Source organism: Haemorhous mexicanus, chromosome 6 (genome assembly GCF_027477595.1).
Source record: "Haemorhous mexicanus isolate bHaeMex1 chromosome 6, bHaeMex1.pri, whole genome shotgun sequence".
Taxonomy (NCBI): domain Eukaryota; kingdom Metazoa; phylum Chordata; class Aves; order Passeriformes; family Fringillidae; genus Haemorhous; species Haemorhous mexicanus.
In genome coordinates, this window is record NC_082346.1 from 40154569 (window position 1) to 40182498 (window position 27930).

The window sequence follows — 27930 nt, forward strand, 5'->3', positions numbered from 1 at the left end:
AGTCCTACTGTAATAATTCTTTACTTGACTAAATTAAAAAGTTATAATTCAGTCCTTTCATAACAAAGTCTTGCTGAGAGTTAAATTTCATTAGTTTTTTCTATTTTGAGTTGCAGATGGAATAAAGGAAAGGATGGCAACTTGTATCCAGAAAAGTAAATATTACATTATGAATAAAAACAAACCAGGATGTTAGTGAAGACTGTTATATTACCCATTTTAAACTTGTTATTCAGATGCCTTCAACATTAAAATTGTGGGTTTTGGGCTATCTTTGTGCATATGTGCTTGCTAAAACAAAGGCTTTTATCAAGTAGCAAATTTTTTTCAGCCTTGAGAATGTGAGCTGAGGCAGACTAAACCTACTAGTCTTATCAGCCTGAAAGTTATTGCAACTGTTGTGCTGAGCATAATACAAATAGGGCTCTATAAAGCATTTTGACCAACTGTTTTTAATTAATTAGTCAATGAAAACTTATAAGGAGGATGTGAAAAAGCTATATGATTACACATATGTATATCTGGACTAGTATGTACAAGCATGCATTCATACAATTCTGCTTGTAGAAGCAGATAAATAACAAGGGTATCTCTAGTGACTCCACAGTTAGGGCTCAGATTTGAAAGTATACTTCAAATCTTATTTAAGGTAGGATAAAAAAATATTTCTGTGTGTATGACAATTCACATAAGACTTTTTTCCTTTTTTTTCTTATACAGTTCTAAGAAAATAATGTTCTATAATTATCCTTAAAATTTCAGAGTATGACATTGAATATTAAACCAACACCAAGGAATTTTTTTAATAATTTTTATGGTAAAAGTGTACACAGTTCTCAAAGTGAATCCTTGTAATAGCCTGTATGCCCATTTTTGTAATGAGAGAGTGAATGTGCTCACTTTCATCTTGCATATCTCAAATTCAAGATAGTTGACTAAATCCTGGTCTTGCTTATGGACCTAAATCTTAAGTAACTGAAATCTTTGGTGATATTCTGCATTTTCTCCCATGAAAACTGAAAGTTGAATTTAATCCCATTGCTATAAAAAGAAACTGAATATTAATCCTGAAAAGGTTAAGAATGTTCTATTTGATATCACTTGAGACTGAAAATTGTAAAATAAATAAGAAAACAAATGATAAATAAGGCAAGTGAAAGCAAAGGGTAGGTAGCTAAATATTGTAAATAGACAGATAGACCAAGTTATTTATAGATTCCTTCTCAGAGGATTACTTCATTTATCTTTGGTGAGAGACTTTCTCATTGCAAGAGGTATTTCACTAAAAAATTAATTGTTTATTAAGAATTAATTAAACAGGTTAACATGGGACTATCTGATCAGGGAATATCAGTCTCAATACTTTGAACTTGCAGGTGCTGCAGTGGTTGTAGTTAAGACATTATGTTGGAGCTTTCCTTCATTGCAAAGGGTTGTGTCAGGAAAATCTTTAATATAAAAATAAAAAGCAGTTCATGCATAAAGCATGACGCCCTGAAGCATATTAGATCTGTTTATCTCTCTGTTTGAAACGAATGGTACCTGGTATAGTTTACATAACAAGGCAGGGATCAGTTTGATAAAGCATTTATATCACCTGGGGAACACGCTGGCTCATTTCCTCAACACCTTTCTGCATGACTTGTTCACCAGCAAGTAAAATAGCAAACAAAGTTTTAATAGGTCAAGAGCAGAGAACCTGCTTGTGTTACAGACATTTGCATTTGCCCTCTGACAAATAGCTCATATTTCAAGTCCAGGTCTCTGCAGCCAATCACTGAATGATAATTATTGATTATATTTTTATGGACAAATCCTTAATTGCATTTAATCATTTACAGCCTTAAAGATTTTATTTTTTTTTAAGACGAGTGAAAGCTCAGTGCTTGTGTGGTGTACATGAAATTATCTGGGGGAACCGAATAAAGGACCAAGATGGGCTCTTGCCCCCAGATGCAGTGACAAAGCTCTAGTGACCTCATTAGAAACAGGATTTTACCTCACAACATTAACATTTTTGGCAAATACGACGGTATAAATCTGTGGGTTAACATTTGAAAACACTTTTTTAAACAAATGAATTTCAATTTGGTTCGCAATTAAAATCTGTTGTTAGACTAACAGATTTTTTTTGTCACTCTTCCATTTTGTTTAATGTAATCCAGGATATGAGTCACATTTGCTTGTTGTTTCTATATGTGGAGCAAATACTGTAGCTGCTGTTTCTGTTATAGCACATCTGCTCTGCTGAAAGCTGCAAAATGATAGATAAACACATGGTCAGGAAAAGAAATAGATGAATAACATTTTGTATTATTTTTTCAGTGAACAGTAATCATCACTAAATTTCTTTGCAGTTCAAAGGCTATTTTTGTTAAGCGGACATGGGGAGCTTCCATGCAAGCTATTGTAACATTTTCATATTTTTAAGTATCCAAAAGTACATTTTCACCCTACTGGCATTTTCAGAACTGCATGGTAAAAGTAATACTTTGTTCTTCAGCTGTTCCATAATGAAGGTAAAAATTGTTCAGTAAAGAGAAGAATTCTTATTTTTTTCCTTTTTCTAAAAGTTTAACAGTGGAATAAGTCTTCCTTAAGGTATAATTAATAACAATTTGCAATGCTTTTATTTACAGATGCAATTCAGAGTATCTGTTCTCTGTGTATATAATGTACCAAAAAAAACCTGATATCACTTACAGGATATGTATCTATCATCCCAGTGGACATGAATCAATGACTGAGCCATAGGTAAATAGATTATACATGGCAATAGGAAGGGAAAATAAGCAGAAAAGAGAATCCACAGAAATAATTTTGCAAAGCTTGTCTTATGTTTTCATCAGAAACTAAACAAAATAATCTGACAAGGATAGAAATCAAGTCATCTGGGAAATTCTTGCCTTTACTTTTATCAAATAATGTAATACAGCACACGACACTAAAAATAATAGTGTGCTGTCTAAGGACAAAACAGTAATACTATGGCTTTTCTTTGGATATATCCAACCCAGCAGCTTGCATGGTAGTTTCTGCATTTTCTCGATACTATTCAATCACACCAATGCATGAAGGCCCATGCACCATTCAGTCCTTCCTCCCCACAAACTGGACTTCCCTCCCAGGCACAGGGAGCCCAGGAGAGATGCTGAAATGGCAGCTCAGTAGTCTGCACAAAAGCAATGCCCACGTCTTTATACTCTGTAGTGAAGTTGTTATGTACCAAGTCTGGGGGCTACTCGCCTTACACGTGCTTAGAAGGGTGTGTGTTTGGGCAGCTCTTGGCCCTCTGAGGTGCTCTAGAGGAATCCAGGATTCTGTGCCTAGGTTGCTGTTAGCTAGATGCTGATCCTGTACACGTTGGCTGTTGGGGTTTTTTGCTGGTTGCAAGAGTGCATGAGACTGCTGACTTCTAGTGGCTGGCCCGCAGATGACATCAATCCTGGAACTGCTGCCCCTGTCAGGGATTCTCCTATGGCTCAGCTGTCCAGGGCTGTATGTGGCACTGGACCAGAAAGACCTGGCCATCTCCTCTAACACAATCCTCTACTAATCCATGGATATGCTCGAGGGTTGTCAATGGGACTGGGAAAATTTACAAACAGGCTAAGCCTAGGCTGAAAACAGCAGAGTAAAATTGTTTGCAATGCGTGCTGCAATTATGCGATACAAAGCAGACAGGGGGCAAAAAAGTCAACAAATTACTTTGTTTCTCCTGCTTCTCATGTCACTTGCGCCCCTCTGCTGCTGTGCCTTAGGAGAATACATATATTCCTCAAACACCTGCCCCAGTTGCCATTAGGGTTTCTGTCCTGATTAAGACTTTTGTTTTTTCATGGTGTTATTCTTGTATGACCTAAATTTTCTTGTGCTCAATCCAAAGATCTTTGGCACTATGGAGGCTTTGTGAAAAAAGGCCCATCAGCATTCGTACAACTCAGCATAAACATAGAGTTGTATCATGAAATATGTCTTTAAAGGAACTTTTTAAGACAGATTAGCTTATTATAATTACATTATTAGGAATCTATTTCTTTGCACTAGGTAGGGAGACTACACTGGCAAAGAAATATATAATGTGTGCCTCAAGTCATAACTCCTAAGTTCTTTTTAATGTCCTAAATAAGTGACCTAATTTTCTGAAATGGTGAGAACCAGTTTTTCTCTCACATGATTTCCATGACAGCTTCCAAATGCAATTTTAAAGCTGACTTGCAGGATCAGGTCCTGCTTTTGTCAAGTGAGGTGAATTAAGGAATTCACCTGTGTATTCCTCTGAACCGCTCAGCTATGAACTGTCAGCGTCAAATAAACTGGCCAAGATAGAATAGGATTTCTGCATTTAAAAAAAAAAAAACAAACCTGTGCCAGTGCAATTTAGATCAGCAGAATACAGCTTGCCATATTAGAATTCAGTCATGAATCAGCCCCAGAAATACTTCTAACAAAGAAAAAACCACATACTGTTCATAACAATAAGTGGTTAGGGCTTCACTTTTACACTTCACTGAAAGAAATGGTCTTCTAATTAAACAATTGTTCACAGAAATCGCATTCCAAGAACTGAAGGAAAAGAAGTGGAAAACTCATGATTGTTCCCTTTTATATTTTAGTACTATGAACTGAAATATCATTTATCACAAAGCTAGTTTTTCTTGAGTTCAGCCTGCTGTTTATAGTAAAAGAAATCTACATATTAACATAAAGCTGTGAATCCAGTTTTAAGTTCCTCTGATGTCAAAAGGCCCTTTGTATTCATTCAATGAACCTTCTTAAATATCTAGCTCCCCCATCAGCCTGTTCCTTTACTTGGATAGCTGGTTATTGTACCTGCAGTTGTGCCATTGCATCTGGGACTTCACAGCTCTCACGATCCACGTGTGCTAGTTCTAATTTTTTAGTGCTTGACCACAAAACTTATTCAACAGCTATAAAATCAAACCAAGCATAAAGCAAATGAAAATTTGGAGCATACATTTTATTTATCTGCACAGTTGTCAAGTTTACTTACTGGTTTGCCGGTTTGCTCAGCAGCTCTGTTCTGTAGGAATCCTGCTTGCTGTTAGCTTTTGCTATTACATCATATGGCCTGAATTTACTGGTGTTTTTTCTGAAGGGAAGAGAGACTATACATCAAGTGGCTGCCATTCTTTGCATGAGGCTGTGCTGAGGTTATCCACTGAAAGCTCGTGTCTACTGCCTTTCTCATATCATAGTTGTTCACCCTAGACTGTAGACAAACAGTTGGTTTTTCTCCTCAGAATATTTTAGTGGTGTTTAACTGCTTGCTACTGTAAATAATTCTTGTGTAGACTAACTGTTGCATTTCATTTTCACTTCTGTCAAACAAGAATTCCATTTTGGCACCCACATGTTGTAGTCTGGTATATTCCAACACTGGATGCATGTAGACTTCAGGAAAGAGCACTTACATTTTTTAGATTGTTCTGAGACAGGACATAAGAATAATAGTGATCAGATTTGGTATGTGGTTTGTCCTAAAAGTCTCTAAAAGTCTCAAAATAGAAGGTGAGAGCAAGCTCCAGTCTCTTATAGTAACAGTCTGTCACAGTTCTTCTTTTACATAGCACCTTACTCAGATGCTCATTCAAATCAGACCATTTAGGCAAGGTTAGGCTTCCTCTGAGAAGAGGGACCTGTATGTCCATACTCGCTGAGGGCCACAGCTTCTCTGTGGCTCCTCCAGTCTGGGATCCTCCTTTGAAGTCTGGGTCAAGGAGGTGAAACCATTACCCCGGGAACATGAATGGTGCCAGTGTTACAGGAGGAGTGAGGGATCATTGATGCAGCTAAAGCCCCTGAATTTTCCTTTACATATACATATCATACCTTACTTCCCAAGTCACTTGTGCAGGTGTGTAGGGGCTGAGCAGCCATTTTGACATTGTGCTGTACAAGTGAAAAGATCACTGTATTCAGGCTCTTTGTCACTTAAAATGTTGTGGCATTTATGCCATAAATTCCTAACATTTGAAGTCTCTTTTGGGAGACCATCATGAGCAATGTAGTCCAAGGATATTTGCTGTAACTCTTCAATATTTCTATAGGCATCAGTATGCTCCTCATGGGAGGTCCTGTATAAATTAATCAGCAATATTGTTAATGTCAGCTTTCATGAACACATCTCGATGTTGTATAAATATCAGCTGATCCATTTGCATGAGTCACTTATCTTCTAACAAGTCACTTTATGGCTGATGATTTTGCATCAAAAGTTAATCATTGTCTCATGGCTGCCAGTGTTCCATAAAGCGGACCTTCCTGGAGCACGTTCAGGGAGTGCCCATGGATGTGACACTTAGGGCACTCAAGGTATAGCTGGCAAAGGGAAAACAAATGAGGATTGCTTACATGTTCAGCATTACCTTTAGGAGGCCTACAGAGACTTTGGTCGCTGTTTACACTAATCTTACCTTAGTGACTGTCATATTACATTAGCAAATTTAATCTTTGTTAATGTGATAGAAAGTTGCTAACACAATGAGACTCATTATATTAACAACTTTTGCATCATGTTAGCAAAAGCAAAATTTGCTAACAGAATGCAAAAATTACCAATATGATGAGGTAATCATTATCATTATTCTAACACCTGATTATATTAAGCAGTTACTAACATTTAGTATATGAAGTCACTATTTGCACTGTGCTGGGATTTTCTAGGACTATCTGGAATACCCAAGTAGAAAAAAAAACAAATATTTTTTACAAAATCCTTTTGGACATAAGAGTTTTCTTTTATATTTTGATAAAAATGTTAATTAATCAAATTCACTCTGAAATTAAAATTTTTGACCTAGAAAACTCTTTTTCCATAGACCAGTAAGCTATTTAATGATCTATGTTGTGACTAAGGGCGTACAAAGAGAGCATGGATCACTGTTGGTCTTATATTACCTTTTGGCTATGAAAAGTGATTTCATATAACAAGTTATATTTTACAGTATATAAGAATTTAGGTAATATTTCATTCAAACATGTTAATTCACTGTTACAATTTGTATTCTTTGTAGCAAGACATACATGTATTGTAGAATATATTTGCACATAATATTCATATATTTGCACATAAGATTCATGGTCTTCCCCAATTACCTCATAATTGTTCATTAAAAATGTACCAGGATTAAATTAAAATTCTTATAATAATGTTTTTAATGTTTATAATCTGACTTCAAAACTCTTTGCAATACGTAATATGCTACATCTCTATTATAATTTCTTGGAAAACAGTCTTATAATTATTAATCTCTACAAAGCATTAATTCTTATACAAGCTATGTAATAACAATCTTTTATCTTTAAAGATCATGTGTAGTGATTAAATATATCAATTTAAGCATAGATTCTTCATAAAGAAATCCTATCATGGCAGTGGGCAAGCTTTGCACACTGCTTTTTCCCGTGTTAGTAGTAGAGTGGGGAAAATGTAGAAAACACGTTGAATAAATAAATGTATATGCAGCAAAGGCAGACATCTTAGGCCAGCTGGAGGATGGAACTTCTCAGTTCTGAAGAAACCATCATAGAACCATAGAATAAGCTGGGTTGGAAGTGATCTTAAAAAAAATCTAGTTCCAATCCCACTACCATGGACAGGGACACCTTTGACTACACCAAGTTGCTCACAGCCCCATCCAACTTGACCTGAAACACTTTCAGAGGGTGGAGCATCCACAACTTCTCTGGGCAACCTGTTCCTCACTAGTCTCATAGTAAAGAATTTCTTCCTATCCTATTCCTAGAGTAAAGATTTCTTCTAATCTAAACATACTGTCCAATTTAGAGAGAATGATGTTGGGAAGAAACCTGTCAAAGGCTTTACAGAAGTCCAGATAAATGACATCTGTAGCCCTTTCCCTGTCCACTTACAAAGTCACCCCATCACAAAGGTCACAGGTTTGGTCAGGGAGGGCTTGCCCTGGATGAAGCCATGCTGGCTGTCCCAAAACACCTCCCTGTCCTCCATGAGCCTTAGCACAGCTTCTAGGAGGATCTGTTCCATGACCTCCCCAGGCACGGAGGTGAGCCTTACTGGGCAGTAGTTTCCAGGGTCCTCCTTTCCACCTTTACAGATGGGTTCAATATTTCCCTTTTCCCAGTCACCTGGGACTTCACCTGACTACCATGACTTTTCAAATCTCATCAAGAGTGGCTTGGTAACTATATGAGCCAATTTCCTCAGGACTGTGAAATGTGTCTCATTGTATCTAACAGACCTACCTATGTTCAGGTTGAAGGTCATGAACCTGATCTTTACTTACAATGAGAGGGACTTTACTCCCCCAATCTCCATCCTGCTGTCCATCCACTCAATAGATGTGGGAAGTGAGGTTGCCCTTGAAAATGGATGAAAACGGTGTTGAGTACCTCAGCCTTCTCCTCATCTGTTCTTACCAGTTTTCCAGCATTTGTTATCGAGGTACACCTTCTTTGACCTTCTTTTTTTGGTTAATGTACCTGTAGAAGCTTTACCAAGATGGTCATTGAATGTTAAGTCCCTTCAAGGACATCTAATGACTTCAGCTGAAAGTACTTAAATTTTTGAATACTCAAAGAAGAGAAGCACTGGCAAGAGGTTCACCCCAATTCTCCTTAGCTTCAGAATTTACTCCAACCTTAATACAAATCAGCTTTCTGTTGCTGTTTATAATTTCTAGAGAAAGGTCATAAGAATGTTCCAATTCAAAGCCAGCAAATGAAGAAAAGAGAAGACCACACAGTTACATATCCTTTCTGGAAGGACTCTTTTTTTTTTCTGTGCTACTGAATATTTAGAAACTACTGGAGAGTTATAAACCATGGGGAGTGGGGGATGAGTAAACAAGAGAAGCATTTCCTGCTACAGATCTTTAGATGGAAGAGGAATTTCTTAGTAACACAGGAACTTATATAAGTGAATGTTGAATATTTATCTAGCCCACTATCTTATCATTTAGAGTAGCTGGTACTAAATACTTCCCAATCACATGTAAAATCTTCAGTGTGGTAACTGTCCCATATAAGCTGATTTAGAACACTTGATGTCTCATGTAAATTTTGTTATGCATAGTATAGCATGGTTATTCTAGTTAACCTCAAAGATATTTAGTCCTTCTTTTAAAGTAGATAAATAGATAAATAGATAATTGTATAGATTACATGTTGTGTGGTGAAAATTATGTATTTCAATAATTTTGTGTTTATCAGATCAAAATGTGTTTTCCCTTCAATTTATTGAAAATATTCTGTTCTTATCCTATCTTTTATGTATCATTGATTATTTTATGTGTCTCTTGTCACATTTATCTGCTCTCAAAGCTACATATTTAAAATCCCATTAATCTCTCTTCAGATGTCCTTCTACTTAAGTTTTCTGTTTCCATTATTCTCTTTTTTAATAACAGATGACTAGAAATAAACACAATACCAAATTTAAAGTCTGGTCCATAAAGTTACATAATGGAAAAGTAATATTTTCTTTATAAAATTATTAATTTAAAATTATTTTTATTGTCCTCTAAAATCTCATTTAATCTTTAGCTATAACAGTCTCCATACAGAGCAGGTGTTTTCACTGAGATATTTCCATTTCCTTTTATTTCCTTGTTAAAATTATTTAAAGCTTCTGAATATAGAGGAGTTTCTGTTTCTTCAAAAGGGTGCTACATCTTGCCCTTGTTTGCATGAAATTTAGCCTGTTGCTCTGCTGTTCAATTGTCTGCTCTGACTTCTATTTAGGTCCTTCTCATGTTCCTCCTGATCTTCTTTTGATGTAATAGCTGCATTTCTAAGTGTTTTGCCCACTGAAGTAAAACACACAGCAGATGGGAAGTCTGCAGATGCTTCCCACTGAATTATTTAGGTTAAGATATGCATTTAGCCCTATGAAGGGCTAAAATGTTCAAACTATCCCATACGAGGAGAGATTAATAACCCGGGTAGACCAAAACCAGATTCCTATGCCTCACTCTTTCCCTCTTTTTCCAGTACTGCATCTGAGGTAGAACACAGATAATTTCTGAGAGAAGCTTTTATTTGTTTACAAGGGTATGGTGTCCTGTAAGTTAAATGGGAATGTCCTAACAGCTGATAACAGGAGGGAAAGGAAAAGATATAAAAACTAGAAGTGAACTGAAAATGTAATCTGCTAGAAGTCGGTACCACAGAGGGAAAACAAGCATTTGTGTGAGCCATGACTCACGTACCTTTCCTTTGGGCTTAGTTTCAAAGTGAAACATGTCATTGTGGAAGTATTTTAGGTACTTCCCTAAACTTTTTAGGTACTTCCCATATGGAAAGATGGATCTATTTATATGTGAACATATAGTTAAAGGTCATATCCAGCTTCACTTAAAGTTTACCAATTATATATTATACATTTCTTTATAATTCCCTTTATGTAATGCATATCTTTATCTATGGGAAGTACTCTATGTGAATATGCTTTTCAAATTTCAAATTGAAGTTATCTGCAGTGATGCTCCTCAAGGACAGAAGGGTTAGCTGGCACACGGGTGGGAGAAGAGTCGCTCATTAGAGAAGGTTTGTTACATGGTAACGTGTAATTAAGGTAATGGTCACAGCTTGTGTGACAGCAAACACTCTGGCAGTTGTTTGATTGCTGTCTGGGTCAGGAGATCAGCATTTTCTACAAGATGTAGCCACATTAGTGTGTTAGTGGACAGGTTAGAAAGCAAATTACAGCTGCCTTTTTTAGGCATATTGCTGTCAAGGCTCATTGTTTTGGGTTTTTACTGTACATCAGCAATAATATATCTTCTGAAGACTGCATGTGACAGGTTAGGCATTTTATCCTTTGAGTAAACAGTAATCATGGTGTGAAGAAAGTGGGGCATTGGAGATTTTTCCCATTCTTTGAGATTTCCGTTCTTTCTTTCTAGTTTGCTCCAAGGGCTCTTTGGGGATACATATATTAAGCCCTTTAAATAGTTCATAATAAATCTTTGTCTCGGGTTGATTCTGACAGTTTTTTAAAGAGTCTTTTAAGAGACAATCCTCAATCATTTACTAATCCATGGGGTGATCTTCAGACTTGGAGAAAAAAGAAACAGTTCAAACTCCAGGATTGTGAAGATACAATGTAGAAAATTTTTAACTCAGAAAAACTCAGAAAATACTCTACCATGGAAATTTCACCAGTCATACCATGTTCTGACGGTGCCTAAAAGCTCATTCTTCAATTTACTCAGTTTGCAAACACCGAAGGAAGAAAAAATGGATTATCAAAAAAAGGCAAAACTATTTTTATTAATCACCTTATTTCTATTATCTTGGGCCTGGCCTTGTTTTGTCCAGCGCTTGAATTGAAGGGGCATTATGGGAAAAAAAAAGGCAATGTTCCTATTGTTAAAAAATACCAAAAAATACCCCAGAATTCTGTCTGTTAAGTGTTTACTATTCAAGTCTTGTGATAAATATGCCAAAATATCTGCAGTGTGGGCTGATTTTTTAACATGCTGTTTCCTGTGTTATATGACAGGTTCTGATTATGTCTGTCAAAAACCTTCTTAATTCCACTGTGCAAAATAAATAGATAAAGGCAGAAAATATAATAAAAGTAAGATGTCCTGTCCACTTGACATTTGTTTTTACTAAATAATTTGAATGAATACTTTTCTAAGAATAATGCATGGCTGCAGCCCACAGAAACTACCCCTAGGGGTTTTTTCTTCAGCAGACTCAAGTCTGTCATATTTGGAGATACTTGTTCTCAACTCCTTTTGAATTTCAATGGCATAGCACTTGTCATTATTTTCAGCTTTTTTATAAATTCTGCATAAGCAAAGAAATCTATAAGTGCTAACTTATCTGTATAAGAACTCTCTTGGCGTACCTTAGGAATATTGTTGCCATTTTTTATTTAATATGCTGCCCTGAGGAGAAAGTACTGTAACAGGAACAAGGCAGCAGTTCTAACAATGGACAAAGCTATAGAGAAACCTGGGCAGTTGGGTCCCTTACCCATTCTTCAGCCAGGAGCGCGAGTGTTGGAGGTGAGGGCTGCTTCTGAGAGCACTGCCAGCTGAGCAGCACATCCCAACAGCATCAGCTACCCACTGTCCCAGCTGTGCTAGCAAATCCCTCAGAAGCTGCAGGATTAGCAGCCTGTCTGATTCATCTTATCCTGGACCAGGTCATGGAGTGTCAATATAACAGATGAGAAGGGACAATTGCACCGAGAATCTTGTGATGATGGAAATGTTAATGGCATTCTGAAATACACTTGGATGCACAGGGTAGAGGACATAAGTGTCTTCATGTTTAAGTAATAGTTATATTTATGAGGTTTTTTAAATGCTAATTGTTTGGCAAAGTATGAGAAAGGCTATATTTCTTCATTTTTTCCATCATTCTTTTTATTGAAAATTACCAGTGTTAGTTAATCCTGGTTTTGACAGGGGTAAGTAGATTCTGAGTATGTGAAAATATGTTTTCTTACATTTTGTGTAAGAACAAGTGTCACTTGACTATATTCTGAAATATATTATTCTGAAGCCATGACATGGTGCTTAGCACCATGCCTATTGCTATTGACTGTCCAGTGATGGATGAAGTTATCTATAAACAAAACATTAAACTTATGACAGTTCTTCTAGACATTTATACCTATTTTCTCTTTGCAACATATGGCATGTAAATCCTACTTGCATGAGTTCTTATCATTGAACCATTCTAAATTAGCTAAAATTTGTTTTATAAAGAAAATTTTTTTCTTGCCTTCCATGCTTCAAAATATTTATAGAGTAGTTATTTGCATTTGACACACCAATATGCATTCAGAAAAAGCTTAAACTTGGAAAGTGGAACAGTTTGGTAGAGCCAACATGATAGAAATCCAAAGAAGAGAATGGAAGCCTCTGTGCAGTGTTAAGCAGTTGTTCACTGTTAGCAAAGATGAACCCAGATACTTGCCGTGTTTGAAAAATGTGAGAGGTCAAATGCTGCCACAGTCATACCACCCTTTCTTTTTCCTTTTTCAGTGTGTGAAGAGAAAATGGTGGCCCCCCTGTTTATTGCTGCTGAGCCAGTAACTGTTCACCATTAGCAGATCAGTCTGTGTTTGCACATGTGCACTCTCCTGCTTTAAACATATGCCCAGTAGCTACGTACTTTTCTAGACAGGTTATTCAACAAGGTTACACAATTTGTGCAAAGTGATTTTTTTGTCAGGATTCTATATGCATTGATGTAACAATCCAGCAGATACTAGCAGCCAGTAACTGCCCCTTGGTTAGGCTGCATGGAAGATTCATGTATATAAAATAGTGTATTAAAGTAAACTTACAAAAGCAAAGAGCAATCATTGCAAATGTAATTTTTTTCTTCCTCTTTGGGATTCTAATTTTAAAAGCATTAAAGAAGACAGCTGCTCATGCTGTGATATGCGCTAAACAGCCTGAAGGATGGAAAAAAATATATTTGTAGCTCATAATAACTATTGACCTTTCTGATATACAGTGTTCTCTGTGTTAGCTATTCTGTTCTATCAACAGTGAAGATTGAACATGACTTTTTAATAGAAAACATGGGGTTTCAAGCTGCTTTCACAAAGGTGTTTATGTATTGTTATTTAGTATTGTAGTACAAAGACTAAGTCCTGATGCCCTTTGTCTGACATCATGTTTGTCATTAAAAAGCTCCACTGTTACTGACTGTTTCATATGAGGAATTGGCTCATAACCATTTTATAGTCGTGATAAAAGCATTGCTCCACTAGATCCAGAACACAGGTATTGAAAATAGAATCCCCCAAATATCCCAGCAGCACAAAAGGTATTTTCTGAAGAAATAGATTCCTCAAGTGGCTATATTTTCAGGGAATTCCACTAAGACTTCAAACACTCACTTTTTGTATTCATGCTGTTGTTCCTTGGCATACTCAGGCTGCTGCATAATGGCTTTTGCTGGATGTCATGTGCTCCCAAAGAGTATCTTTATGATGCTCCTTTTTTTCTCTTGAACTTTGCTACTGCTTAGTTGCTTAGTACAGACACATCCACTAGGAGCAGCTTGACTGTGGCACTCGTATATGTTTCCCTAGAGTGGGATCATCCAAACATCAACTTTGCGGTGTGAGGTAACTCAGCTGCTCTCCTTTCCCTCAGGGAAAAGCTGCACCAAAAAGCACCTCCCATTTGGCATATGAAAATCTGGAAAGCAACCTCTTTATTGTGCTTTTTAAGCCCAAGCAGGCTGGCAATGTTAAGCAACATCAGAAGGGACTTTTTAATGTTTGTTGGAGGTGTTTTTATGCCATGTGCTGGGAAGGAACTTTAGTGGGCCATTATTGGCAGCTCTAAACCACAGTTATTTTCACAGCTACACTCTGTAGTGTCAGTTAATGATTCACAAGTTACTAGGCAAGAGCAGAAAACTAGCAAGAAAGAAAAAATACCCTCGGTTTTCTAGTGCAAGAAAGAGGGGGGAGCAACATCAGCATTTAATGGCAGTTTTGTCCGGAAACAAAATGCTGAAAAATTGTTTATAAGAAGCTTCTCAGCACGGATAATGATCATTTAATTTGTGGAAACCAGCCACATCTCAAAGGAGATTAAGCATCTAGTCCTCTATTCCTCACAGGACCATAAAGCCCTTGGGGAATTCAGTGAAGTTTTTACCCTCAAAACTAGTCAGTGTCTTTTTTTTTTTTTTTTCTCCTTTGTTGTTTTCTCATTTCCCAGTTTCTTTTCTCCATAAACATTCCTTAACAGAGGAGAGATGTACTCTTGTTTATGATACTACACTCTCCTAATACCAGGACCTCTCCCATCCATTGGGTGTGTCCTCTTTCAGACTTTATTAGGATTACTGCAAAGTGAATAAATAGTAAGGAGATATTATCACTGTGCTAATTTTCTTTGGGACTTTCACCACACCTTGAAAATGTTGGAGTGTTGCTGACCTCATATGAGACCTCATATGAAACCAGGTCGGGTCAGATTATTTATTCCACTGTTTAAAATAAATTAACCTTGGATGTAAAAGTGTAGAGGGAAGTTTGAGCTTCAAAGGCAGGATGGTTTATGTACCACTCACTCACAAGACCATAGCAGCTCTTCAAGAGTTGTTCTGGTCTATTGGATGAGTATGGGTACATTTGTGAGTGTTTAGATAATGGATTGAAGCCCAGTAGACTGTAACATTTTCAAACACTTTTTAGAGTTAAGGTTTCCTATCATGATTAGCTCTGTTAATAACAAATCTTTATCATGTTGTTTTCAAACAAACAAAAAAGCCCGGTGTCTTTCACAGATCACTGACATACCAAAATTTGTTGTAAAATCTGTTTTTCAATGTCATAGTGTAACAAAAATCTTATTCATAGTTTCATCTTAGCAATATTTTATTTATAGCTTAGTCCTGGCTCTTCACTCATTCTTTATTTTACCAGATATGTAAAGAGTTCCGCGGGATAAAGTTTACATGGGAAGTAAGTTGCATATGTTGAGAATTAATAGCCTGATAAGACATTTCTAGATTGGAAGAAGAAGAAATAGAAGGAGGTGCACAAGAAGGAAAGCTTTGAGGCATTAAATAAAATATTACTTGACCGTATTCTGGGCTGCATCCCCAGCATGGCCAGCAGAGCGAGGGAGGGACTCTCTCCCTCTACTCCCCTCCTGTGAGACCCCACCTGCAGGGCTGCATCCAGCTCTGGGCTCCCAGCACTGGAAGGGCACAGACCTATATGGGAGACAGTCCAGAGGAAGGACAGAAGATTATTAGAGGGATGGAACCTCTCATACTAGGAAAGGCTGAGAGAATTAAATTGTTTAGTCTGAAGAAGAGAAGGCAGCCTTCCAGTCACTAAAGAGAGCTACAAGAAAACTGGAGAGGGAGTTTTTACAAGGGCATGTAGTGACAGGACAAGGGGTGTGGTCATAAACTGAAGGAGATTTGGTTTAGATGAGATACAAGGAAAAATTCTTTACTATGAGAAAGGTGGACACTGTGTTTGCCCAAGAAGCTGTGAATGCCCCATCCCTGGGAAGTGTTCCAGGCCATGTTGGATGGGCTCTGAGCAATCTGGCTAGTGGAAGGTATCCCTGCCCATGGCAGGAGCATGGGAATTAGGCAATCTTTAAGGTCCCTTCCAACCCAAACCATCTAAGGATTCTGTGATTCTGTGATTATTAGTCCAGTAAGAGTAGTTCAGATTACTTTGGTCCTGCAAGGATAATAGAACATTCAAAACTGTCTGTGATAATACTAAATGCCTGCCTCTGAGTTGTTACTTCAGTTTCTCCTACACAAGTATAGTTGAATTAAAAAGCAAACAGGGTAAGCTCGTTATATGTAATACTACAGGATAACTTTGCAAAGCATGGCTTATTCCTCTGCAGATCCAGCCATTTTTATGCCCAAACTCTAGTATACAAGTAGATCAGATATTAAACGCATTCTCTCACTTCCTTGGCTGTTGTATCTAAATTCACTGCTACGTCACTGAGTTGTGTTTTGCTTGAATGCATGGACTTGTATCACATTAAAAAAACTTGGATATATCTGAGCTAGTCTCTTGTTCTCCCAGTTTCAAACAAACATCTAAGCTTAAGAGTGTGCACTGTTACATGTGGACCATAGGCCAGTAATTGCAGTGATTATAAAAATAGTCCTATCTCTAGATGTAAATATATATAGCATATTCTTTAGAAATTGTGAAGGAAATTAAATAAATATATTACATGTAATGCTTCAATGTCAAATTATTTGCAAAAAATTAAGGATTTTGCATAAGAAAATCTAGGCCATACCATCAGTTGCTGGATCTGGAAAATTTGGAGATAAGAGTAGGGGAAAAGAAACAACTAATAAAAAACATTAAAAGATCTAGCTTTCAACAGAAGTCTGATAGCATTTAAAGTTTTTATGCCTTTGAATTTCTAATAGGCCTATAAGTCATGAAAAGTGTATTGTCTTAATCTTGGAGATAGGGTGACAAAAAAGAACAGTTTATTATCTTGTCTGAAAACATTACCTAGATATAAATTCTTTACAAGAAGTCATCTTTCTTTCCATAATTATTTGAAAGATCTGTCCTGAATCTTCTGCTTTTGAGTGATGCCTTATGCAGCTTCCAGTATTATTCACCCCATATAAAGGAAAGAATGGAACTGAGTCACCTAAAATCCAGTCCAATTCTTGACTTCTTCAGTTCTACAGCAAATTGCAAAACAGAAATTTTATGAGTTTTACCCAGTCACCTAAGAGTTCCATGAATTTCAGACCCAAATCTGGTTATTCAGGAATTCGAGTTCCTGTTTATAACTGGGACAGTTTGCAGCAAAAATATTATTCCTCCTTTTAGAAATAGTATTGCTTTGGAAGAGTGAGTGAGCCTTTGCCACCCAAAATGTTAAATAAGTAGTTCATATAGTCCTTGATTTCACAGGGTGCTGAGCACACAGGTGAGACCAAGAGAGCACCTATAGAATCTGCTATTTAGTTGGTCTCCAGGCAGACTCCCAGTGTCCACAAATAGGCCAAAGTGGTGCATCCAAGTAGCCAAGGAATCTTCAGCAGATGTTTCCTAGGACAAATTTTAGCTCCCACTACTTGCCCATGTTCAGCCTGTGATCAGCCTGAACCCACTTCATTTAAAACCATTCATTTGCACTATTGCTAAGTATGGTAACTTGCACTTATTGGAAATAAATTGTCTTAAATTGTAGCTTTTACCTTTTATTTGTTGGGTGAGCAGTTGTGAAAATCTATCTTTTAGTTTATAAAATGATCACATTTGATCTGTAAGATACTGAGAGAGAGTGATCTTGGCAAATGGTGATTTTTTGAGAGTCACTTTTCTGATTAAAGGCAGTTAAGTAATCAAGGTTAAATTTTCTTAGTCTTTTAATGCCTAGTTACAGACAGTAAACTGCACAGAAGAAAGAGAAACATTTAAAAGCTGCATCTAGTCAAACTGAAAATGATAGATTTATATTACCTATATATTCATCTGCACATAATGATTCTCAGTTCCCTATGCAAAGGTTTATAAGACTTAAAGAAAATGTGAGAAGAGGTTTGCAAATGTGGAAGATAACAGGAAAAGAGCTCCCTTTTTCTGACTATTTTGTATGTTTGCTTTTTTTGTTTCTCTTTTAAGAGCTGGCTGTATAGTTGGTGTTTGAGAATGTCTTTTTAAAAATGTATGGACATATGTTGTCAAGGAAGTGAAATGAAAGCCAGGTGAAACCTTCCTAAAATGCTACAAAATCCAGAAAATCCAGAAAATCCTTTATGTTAAACCATAAGGTATTTTTTTTCCACCAATCTCAAATTCCTTGTTGGTTTTTGGTTTTCCTTCTATAACTTCCTTTCTTCCTAAGAATGAGAAGCCTATTTTTTCTCTGTTTGGCATGCAAAAATACATTTTTCTCCTCTCAATTATTTTTAATGCTTGTCAAGAAAAAAGCCCAGAAGTTGGTGAACATTATTCAGCCTACTGTAGCAGCTTTTTGTTATTTGAGACATAAATCAAATGTGGAACTTCTTTTTTCCTGGGGGAAAAATTGTTTATCTAAATTTGAATGTGCTTGTGAATCACTCATAAGGACAGTACTTGTGCTGTTGCTGTGTGAGAGCAATTATTTGCATTGGTTGACATTGTTTTGCTCTATAGCATTAAAGTAGTCAGACTGCACACAGGTGTACAGCACCTCTGCATGGTGCCATGGACCTCAGTCCACCAGACAGCTATGGACATGTTTATGTGCCATCAGAAGAATCAGAAGAACTCTGCCAGTGCTAAAAGTTAAACGATGCATGACTGGTTTGTGGGATCTGGGCCAAGATCATTCCCAAAGCAAAGCCCATTGAGGGATCAGAGATACAGGGTTTGTTCACAAAGAAATGCTTAGAATCACAGAAGTTCACAGAATCACAGAATATTCTGAATTGGAAGGGACCCACAAGGATCATCAAGTCCAAGTCCTTAGTGAATGGCCGTACACGGATCAAGCCCACAACCCTGGCATTACTAGCACCACGCTCTTACCAACAGAGCCAATCTCAGTAAGTTAAGATAACAAAACAGTTTTGTGAATTGGCTGCTCTTTCATAATATCTTCCCATTTGCCTCTGTGTCTCTTACTTGAGCTTTTTAACATTTGTGACACTTCCGTATGGGTACAGTAGATTGCAGCTTCGTTCCCTTTGAAATGGAAAATTCATTCCTTGTGTCTAGAAATCTCATCCTGCATTATCAGCTTTGGAGCAGAAAGAGAAGACGTTTTTTCCTTTAGTAGTATCTGCTGAAGATGTTTAAGGGCACACAAAGGCAAGTACTTTCCCAACAGAGTACACAATTACCTGCTTTGCAAAGACAACCCAGACTTATTTTTTGTACTTCTAAGTCTGACAGTGTAAAATACTTTAATTCACATGCAGTAAGCATTGACTTTTATCACCTAATTAGCATTCTAAACTCACAGTTTCAGAAGTTTATAACTCAACAGTAGGTTTAAACTCAGTAAATTCAAGCCAGAAGCCTTATTTTTCAGTGTAAAAAGACGCCTTTTGTTTCTACAGTATCAAGCCAAGTGGACCTTGTTTATTTCAGGCTTTTTAAAGGTTTTAGATTATCATTCTTTTAAAAAATCAAAAATTAATTGCTAGAGTTTCATTCTGATATTCCTCACATTGCAAGTCTGCTTTGACATAATTGAAAAAAAAATTGAAAAGGTTCGGTGGTAGGTGTTTAAAACCAACTCCTGAGAATTCATAATGGATCATATTCCAAATATTCCTGCACAAATCTCACTGGCATCGATGGAGATGTTCTGTGCACATCCTGTTTTTAAAATCCTGCATGCATAATCACCATCAGCATTGTTATAGTACCTACCATGGGTGGGTGCAACTCTGAATGCAGATTTGCACTATCAGCCCTAATGGTTCTCTCTTGAGAGAAATTCAAAATGCTGTTCATAAGCTGTTCTGGACTTTTCAGTAACCAATCCCGTTTCGCACATACAGTCTCAGATACTTTTTGTTAAAGAAAATAAAACACTTCAGAATACATGTTTTATGACACTCTTCCAGTCTGTTGGATAAAATATGTGTACTTTATAATATTCACTTAGAGATGTATAGGTTTGTTCATAGTATAATAACAGCAAAATGATGTTAATCTTATGATATATGATTAAATGAGCCTAAAAAATGTCAATGCCAAGTACACTTTATGCTATGTCAGTTGTTATCCTTTCTTTCATTTAACTGCGTATGAAAGAGAAATTTTAATTTCCATTTTTGGGAATGTTGCATATGTATTTCAGCCTGATCTTTTTTTGAGCATAAGATATCATGTGTTTAATTCTGTATGTTTAGGTAATTATCATTAGAACACAGTAGGACATATTGTACTTACTGCCTGTACTAGAGTATAATGTGCTGGACTACAACAACTACACTTGTTAAGCTGATTTTAGCATTTCTTCACACAGCAGGAAGCACCCATGCTGTGGCTTCTTAATGTACTCTTTAACTACTGAACTGTACTGTACAATAAAAATAATAATTAATTATGATCCTCACCTTACCAGTACTGCTGCTATCTGGGTGATTTTGGCTGCTGTTTCAGGGTTTCACTGTCCCACACCCTGAAAAATACCTTTCCTTTCAGAGTTTTATTTCTTATGTGATATTGCTGAACAGAGCTGAATTTTTTGAGGACAGGTTTGTTGCATGGATTGTGATGGCTTCACATTTGTTCAGGTCTCCAAGGACCCGCACCAATAAATGTGAAAGAGACAACAGCAGAATGGCATACTTTCCCATTTCCACCAGGATGAAAAAAAATACTCTAAATTAAGTCTAACCTTAAATGTATAATCTGTCCTTGGGAGAAAAAAAAAAAAAGAATATAGCATCCTCAAGCTCTTGGCATCCCTTACGAGAAAAAATTGGTTCTAAGGGTCTCTGATCTTGTGTTTTAGTAAAATAGAACTGCACGGCTGACTGACAGTTCTGATCTAAAGCATTTACGTTTAAGTTTTGATCTCTCTGCTTTTGATTAAAACTAATGAGCTCATTTAATTCAAAATGGGAATCTCTGATAAGAGAAATAAGGTTGATGTGATTGGATTAGAGGGGCAAATTAAACTCTTAGAGCAGAAGTTTGTGCTTATACAGTGTATTAAAAAGCTGTTGGCGTATTATGGTGTGTTAGATGATGAGAAAAATTTCATAGTAATTCATATTTAATCAGAAGAAATGAAAGTACTAAATATAACATGGCTCTGCTTTTCCCTCGAGTGATAAAGAGCTGTACATTTAAAATGACATCAAATTCATGCTCTCTAAAACAAAAAAATCTTAAGAGACACACTAAAGAAAGGGGCACTGTTGTCAGTTATCACAACAGAGCTGAAATGTCACAAACACAAGACAAGTTGACCACATTAAATCAAGGACAATTCTATATAATCCTTAGCTCACAAACAAATTTTTGCACTTCTGTTGACTGCATAAAAAAGGCACTTTAAATACTTAAACACTTTCTACTAGTAGTTTGTATGGTTCTCCTAAACAATAGAAGTATAATTTCAAAATATTTCTTTTATTCCTTGTTAATTCCTCACTGAAATTGGAATTTCTTTTATCTCAAATAATGCCTGTTTATTGTAAGCTGCTCCAGAATTTTCCCATTAACAGTTTTTTCGGGATAAATTGATCATCAGGGCTAAAAAATACGAATCATAGAGATTGTATAAAGAATACCTCAGTGCTGATGCTATTTTATCATGGTTTATACTGAGAGTCTTAAGTAATTTAACTGGTTGCAGTTAAGGGAGGGAGAAGTGCAGGTGAGAGCTTAACTTAGTTGTGAGCAGTAATATCCCTTCAGCTGGACTAAAAAGATGTTTCATTAATGACTAATTAATCACCAATAATTGATGATATGATGACAATAATAATAATATGTGTCATTTACTTGAGAATTCTTGCCTTCAGGTTGTTTAATGTTTTATTGATAATAAAGGCCCTAATTTAGCCTCAGTAATACTGAAACCAAGGCACACAAATCCAGAACTGTCTCAGGTATCAGTGCAGTTGAGGAGAGACTAGGGAATAAAAATCTGCAGAATGTGCAGCCTATTTCAGGAGAGAATTGCCACCTAAGTGAGACTTTGCCTTTTACAAAATACTGACAAACAGTTTTTAAATCAATGTCATACACTCTAGAGACCTACCCTGCAACTCCAGTCGTAACTAAATTGTGCAAGAAAGAGTTAATGAGACAAATCTCTGTTAAAAATTCTATGGGAAAAATAACTTGAAAATGAGACATACTAGAGTATATGTATATTTTTGTAATTTCTTTTTTGCTAAATAAACATTTTCTAAATGAGGTAAATTGATTACAACACTCTTAGCATCCATCAGTCATTTATTTTTAGTGAGTTCAAGGATTGCACCTGAAAAATAGCTTAGAGGGAATGTATAAAATCTAAATTATGTGTATATGTATTTTTTCTATTCCTTAGTGGAATCTACAAATCCCAGTTTGCTAACCACTGACAACACTCTAGAGCGCTCTTTTTTCATCCGAATGAAATCTACACTGACCAAGCGAGGAGTGCACATCAAATCATCAGGATACAAGGTAAGGGTTGCGCTGTAACATGAAATATTGACAGCTTGAAATTATGCTCATTCATGTTCCAGGAGCACCTTAATAGACAGAGAGTGGAGCTATTTCACATTTGCATATGTCTCATTCCTTTTGTTAAAGAATCATTAATACATATTTTCAGCCTGAGGTTTGGCTTTTGTACTGCACTTCCATTAAATTGATCATTATTATGATAAATGTTGATGATAGCAGCATGATAGCCTTCAAAAGAGCAACATTTCCAAAGTAAAGGTATCTTTTACCAAAGAAGGTGAGTCAGAGTAACATCACTTTTCCCACAGTGGAAAATTACTGCTCATTTTGATTAGACTGTTAGTAATTTTTGGTTTATGCTTTTCCCAGAGAGGTAGGATTTCTTCATGCAGGCAGCATGCTATTTCATTTTGCTGCCATTCCAGCTGTAGGAAACAATGAGCCACATTGAGTACTTTTCCACCATTTTTCTTTTCATTGTCTGTCTGAGGGGCATCTGCTGCTGGGGATCATATTTGCTGGATTTCAGAGTCTTTTAAGATATGAAAGTCTCTTGTTCCTTATCAGCAGTAATCTCATTTTTCTTCAGTCGTATATCGCTCATAGTGCCTGTAGCTATCACTGGCTCTGCAGTATACTAAAACCAGAAGGAATAGCACATTTTTAACATTGTCAACTTGTGGAATGAAATATGTCATCCATTAAGTTTTATACAAGATAAAAGAGTGGTGCAAGAAAGTAAGTCTGAGAATGTGTGGGTATTTAAAGAAGTTGCTTGTCAAAGTTCATTTAAAAGCTTTCACAAACATTTTGTTTCGGTTTTTAGAGGAAGATTTAGAGAAGCTGTAAAGTAAAGCTCCCCAACTCACTTTTCCCAAAAAAATTCTCTGAGAACATAGCATTGTGGTAGCTACCTGGGAAGTAAAAATCTAGCACAAATATCTTCTTTGCAAGCAAGTGACTGTGAGTCCTGCTCTTGGCTGGTTTCTGGGTGAAGATGATTAAAGTTGTTGCTAGTAGAAGTTTTAGCATTAGTTTAGCATTTTAGCTTTAGGTCCAAAGCAATGGATTCTTAAGGCATCACAAGTTTTGGTCTGTGTTCTATTTAATTGACAACAGCTGAAAGAATGCACTTGTTCATGCTTACAAGTCTGGGAAGATACCAAGACCAGGAAGTGTATTGACACTAAAGTGTCTTAGGAGGAAAAAGAAGTGATTAATTAATTAATTAATTAATTGGCACATCATGGAGTCATAGAATGGTTTGGGTTGGAAGAGATCTTGTTTTTTCAGGTCATTGAAGCTAAACTAATTCTCATTATTAGGTATGGTCCACCAGGCTTGGACAAAGTTGGATGGACAGAGAACTTACTTTGCTGGATATTTTTGATGCAATAATAATGGGTAAAACATAGGGAATCTGTCTGTGAATTTTGTAGTCTCACTTTTTTTTTTCAGCTTTAAGTAGGAACAAAAAGAAAGATGTGTGAATGGCTCTGTCATTCTCTCTCTTGGACTCCCGATGATCAAATTTTAGTCCAGCATCAGAATAGAACATATAAACTGGCTTAACAAGGTGGGGTTTTTACTCATTACAATACAATTTTTGAAATTCACAATAGACCCTTGGCTCAAAAGACATGGTAATGTCTATCATGTAAATACAATTTGATTTTTCTTAGATTTTCTAATGCCTCATGACAGCATTTAAAACCATAACTGAGATGTCACAAGTATAGCAAAATTAGTTTTGAAAGATCAGATATAAGTTTTTAGCCAGTTTTTCCGAACAAAATTAATGGATAAAAAGAAAAAGTATGAAAGCCAACAAAACTGCCTGTAAATAAAACATTGGGGTTTTTCCAAATTGTTTTACGAGGCATGTCAGCTTGAGAAAAATTGCATAAACAGTGTACAAGCCCTAGGCAGGTGTAAAAATAGATGTGCAGTTCTTCTGCTTTTTGATGTTTTTAAGGATTTTGTAACTGGCAGTATTTAGCTGAATTCAGCTGTGTCCAGCAATATGAATTACACTCTTACAGTTTTTCAAAAGCTTGGTTATTGGCACTCTGTGTCCTATGGAAGGATCATTATCCATGGCCACAACAAGGCCCAGAAAAATAGTACATTCATTTTAGAAAATTTGGATCAAGTGAATATCCTTTTAACTGAGCTGTAAGAGCTGCCATGTTTAAACATCCTTGTCAGTTGGTGTATCAGACAAGCATAGTAAAACTCAACTGCTGTAGTAAAAGTCACTTTTAGGAATCTTAGTAATTGATTTCTAAAAGTCCAGTACTAGAACAAACTTAAGGCCAAAATTAAGAAATATTTGTGAGCCTTATGGATGTACATCTATAAGAAATGATCAACAGGGAAGAAGAGTTGCATGACATTAACAAAGATCGTGGGAAAAGCTGGCTAAGTTCTGCATCAGAGGTGCCTGGAAGTCCTTCAGCATTTACTCATGAAATACTGTGCCAGCTGGGATCATGGGCAGCAGACTTCCTGCAGGAAATCCTGGTGGAGCAGGCCGATTAAGGAGCCAGTGTCTCACACCTTCAGAATACAACAGAGCACTGAATTTCCCATCTGTAAAATGCAAGGGCTCTTGGCTAACACACTCCCTTGAGCTCTTGGAAGGGGATTCGGGGGTAACCCCCCTGAATCAGCATACAGCCTTTCCCTGGGAGCACTGTGCTAGGAACTGTCTGTGGTATGAGTCAGATTTTAGCTCTCTCAAAGGTATTCAGCTCCCCATGGATTCAGATCTCCAGCAATGACAAAATTTTTTCATCTTTGTGAAGTAGTTGTGTCTTGATCCAAACTCTTGCTGAGCTCAGAACCACATCATCATTTTGCCTTGCTTTGAGGACTGCTGGTGAATGTTTCCTGTAGACTGCAAATGATTCAGGTGGTCCACAAGGTGCTTAGTCAATTTTGAGAATGAGTGGTCCCTGCCTTAGGAAAATCACATAAAAGTGAAAACAGTCCAAGAATGAAATTGATTAATCATTCAGGTTGATCTAGTCAAAACTTATTTACTATCAAAAGAAATGGTGTAACAAAAAGCAGACTGATAAATTTACACATATGTATGCCTCAAAGAAACCCTGCTCTAGACAATTCTGACTTGAGATGAACCTGTTTATAGTCCCTTCCTGGACTGATATAACTAGTTCTGAATTACACTTAAAGATGGAGGTAATGGCCTTTTTCCATGAATTATATTACCTTAAAAGTGTAAGTGGAAAAGTGATTACATGATTAATCCTTCCTCTCTCTTTCCCTTTCATTGTTCCCTAGCACTCTCCCTGAATTAGAATTTCCCTTTCTTAATGGTCTTAGGATCATAGGTTTGCAGGAAAAGAGTTTACATACAGTATTAGAGAGTTATTAATTTTTCAGTTAATAAATTTTAAATCTTTAAAAACAGTGAAATAAAATTTAGTCAACTGATAAAACACATCGAAAACAAATTTAAAAAAAAAACCTTATAATTCCATTCACTGCAAAATTCAGAATGTGTTACCATTGCAGCTGTTGTCTGAGACACACGCTGGAGAGACTTACTGTTTGTTCTCCATTGAAAATGTAACTCATCTTCCTTTCTTTTCAATGTTTATTTTTTCATCATTGAAATATGGCTTTGTATTTAATTTTTTTTTATCTTCATTTTGATTTTATTTTCATTTTCCTCCCTTTGAAGGTCACAGTTCTGTCCACTTAAAAGTTTTCCCAGCTTCAATTTTTCTACTGTCTGACTTACTCAATCATATGTCAAAACTAATTTTAATTCAAAATCATTTTTTTTCAGGTCCAGTGGTACATTTTCCACTCCTCTACAGTATCCTATTATTGTTTTGTCATGTTTACTTGCCCATCAGATTGTGCTAGAATTTTCTTTGTTCAAACTTTCCTGACCCGATACTGTTCTCTTGAACAAAGCTTAACTCAGGGGTTCAAGAAGTAGTCAAAGCATCAAGCAGCATCAGAGTCAGTAGCTGCCAGCTGTTTCCAGCTCATCAGAGGTGCTAGTATATATCCATGCATACTCCTCTACTGTTTTATGGAACAGCACTCTCATTATGAGCTCTCACAGAAGTGGATAAGCAAACACAAGGAGGCTGCCTTGTGCTTTTACTGGCGCTGTGGCCATCTCTCAATGTGGTATAACCAACATCTGTTGCCTCTCCATCTCCCACGAAGCTGGCAATTAAATATCTTGGAGACCCATCAGCAGAGTTAAGGACATCCTAGAAAACCTTCAAGCTGCCCTTCCAGTGGACAAACTGCATAAAAATAAGTAAATTGCTATGTTAAGAAAAGCAAAATGGGTTTGGTGAGTTTAGTTTAGAAATTTGGATGGTTTGTTGCACATCTAATTTCTGTAGTTCAGTAATGGACGATGTAAGTTTGGTTAGCTATACCTCATACATCAGTTGCATGAGGTATATCAATATATTTTAAATAATACTTAAAACTCCAGAAAAGTGTTTTCACAAATTAGTCTTGTAGTTCTCATTAATTCTTTTTTTCTTTTTTTTTTTGACAACAGTGTCTTTCTACGAATTCATTTAAAATTAAACATTCTCTGAGACTGTACTCTCATATTTGGTATTTCAAATCATAAAGTTAGAATTCTATGAATGACAATTTTGAAGATGGAAATTTAAATTTTTGTTGAAATTTTATGCCTGTCATGGTTCTACTGTGAGTCTTTGTCATGCTATTCCTTCTTTTATTCACTTTTGGGGTTTTTTAGGAGAACTTGAGGAGTTGGGCAAGATTTGCAGACCATAGTTCAGCACTTGAAATGCAGGTTTTGGCAGAATTGGGATTCATTAGTCCAAGAGGACAAGAGTGTCAAAAACTATGTTAGAAAGACAAAGTTACATTGGACTCATCTTGTGATACTATTCTCTTGGTTGAATCCAAAATTGAAATTATTGTTTCTCATCCAAGTGAAAGGTTCACTGGAATTCAGAAACAAGATCTCCCTACTCCAAAATCACTTTAAGGACCCAATATATCATAGCAGGAAAGCACCTTCTGCTTCATGGGGACAGGAGGATAGGATGGAGGAGGAAAGAGAAGACAGGGAATAGTCTCATGATTGCACATTTTTGGGATGCGGCCTCTGTTAGAGACAGATTTCATTCCCTCTTCCCAATGAGGGAATTCACTTATCCCACTTTACAGCTTAGCCTAAATTTTTGCCTCCTCTTCTAATATTTTTTCCCCCTTGAAATCCTTTCTGTCAAGTATTTTATTCTGGGACACTCTGTCCC

At 36.5% G+C, this 27930-nt stretch overlaps 1 protein-coding gene across 3 annotated transcripts in view; it reads left to right on the forward strand.

Annotated features, from left to right (window-relative positions):
• Positions 1–27930, forward strand: part of NPAS3 (neuronal PAS domain protein 3) — a 591155-nt gene that overhangs the window by 513723 nt on the left and 49502 nt on the right. For all 3 annotated transcript variants that reach the window (XM_059849891.1, XM_059849892.1, XM_059849893.1), the window contains one exon: positions 22518–22636. In XM_059849891.1, coding sequence (XP_059705874.1) covers positions 22518–22636 — 119 coding nt within the window. The remainder of the gene's footprint in view (positions 1–22517; positions 22637–27930) is intronic.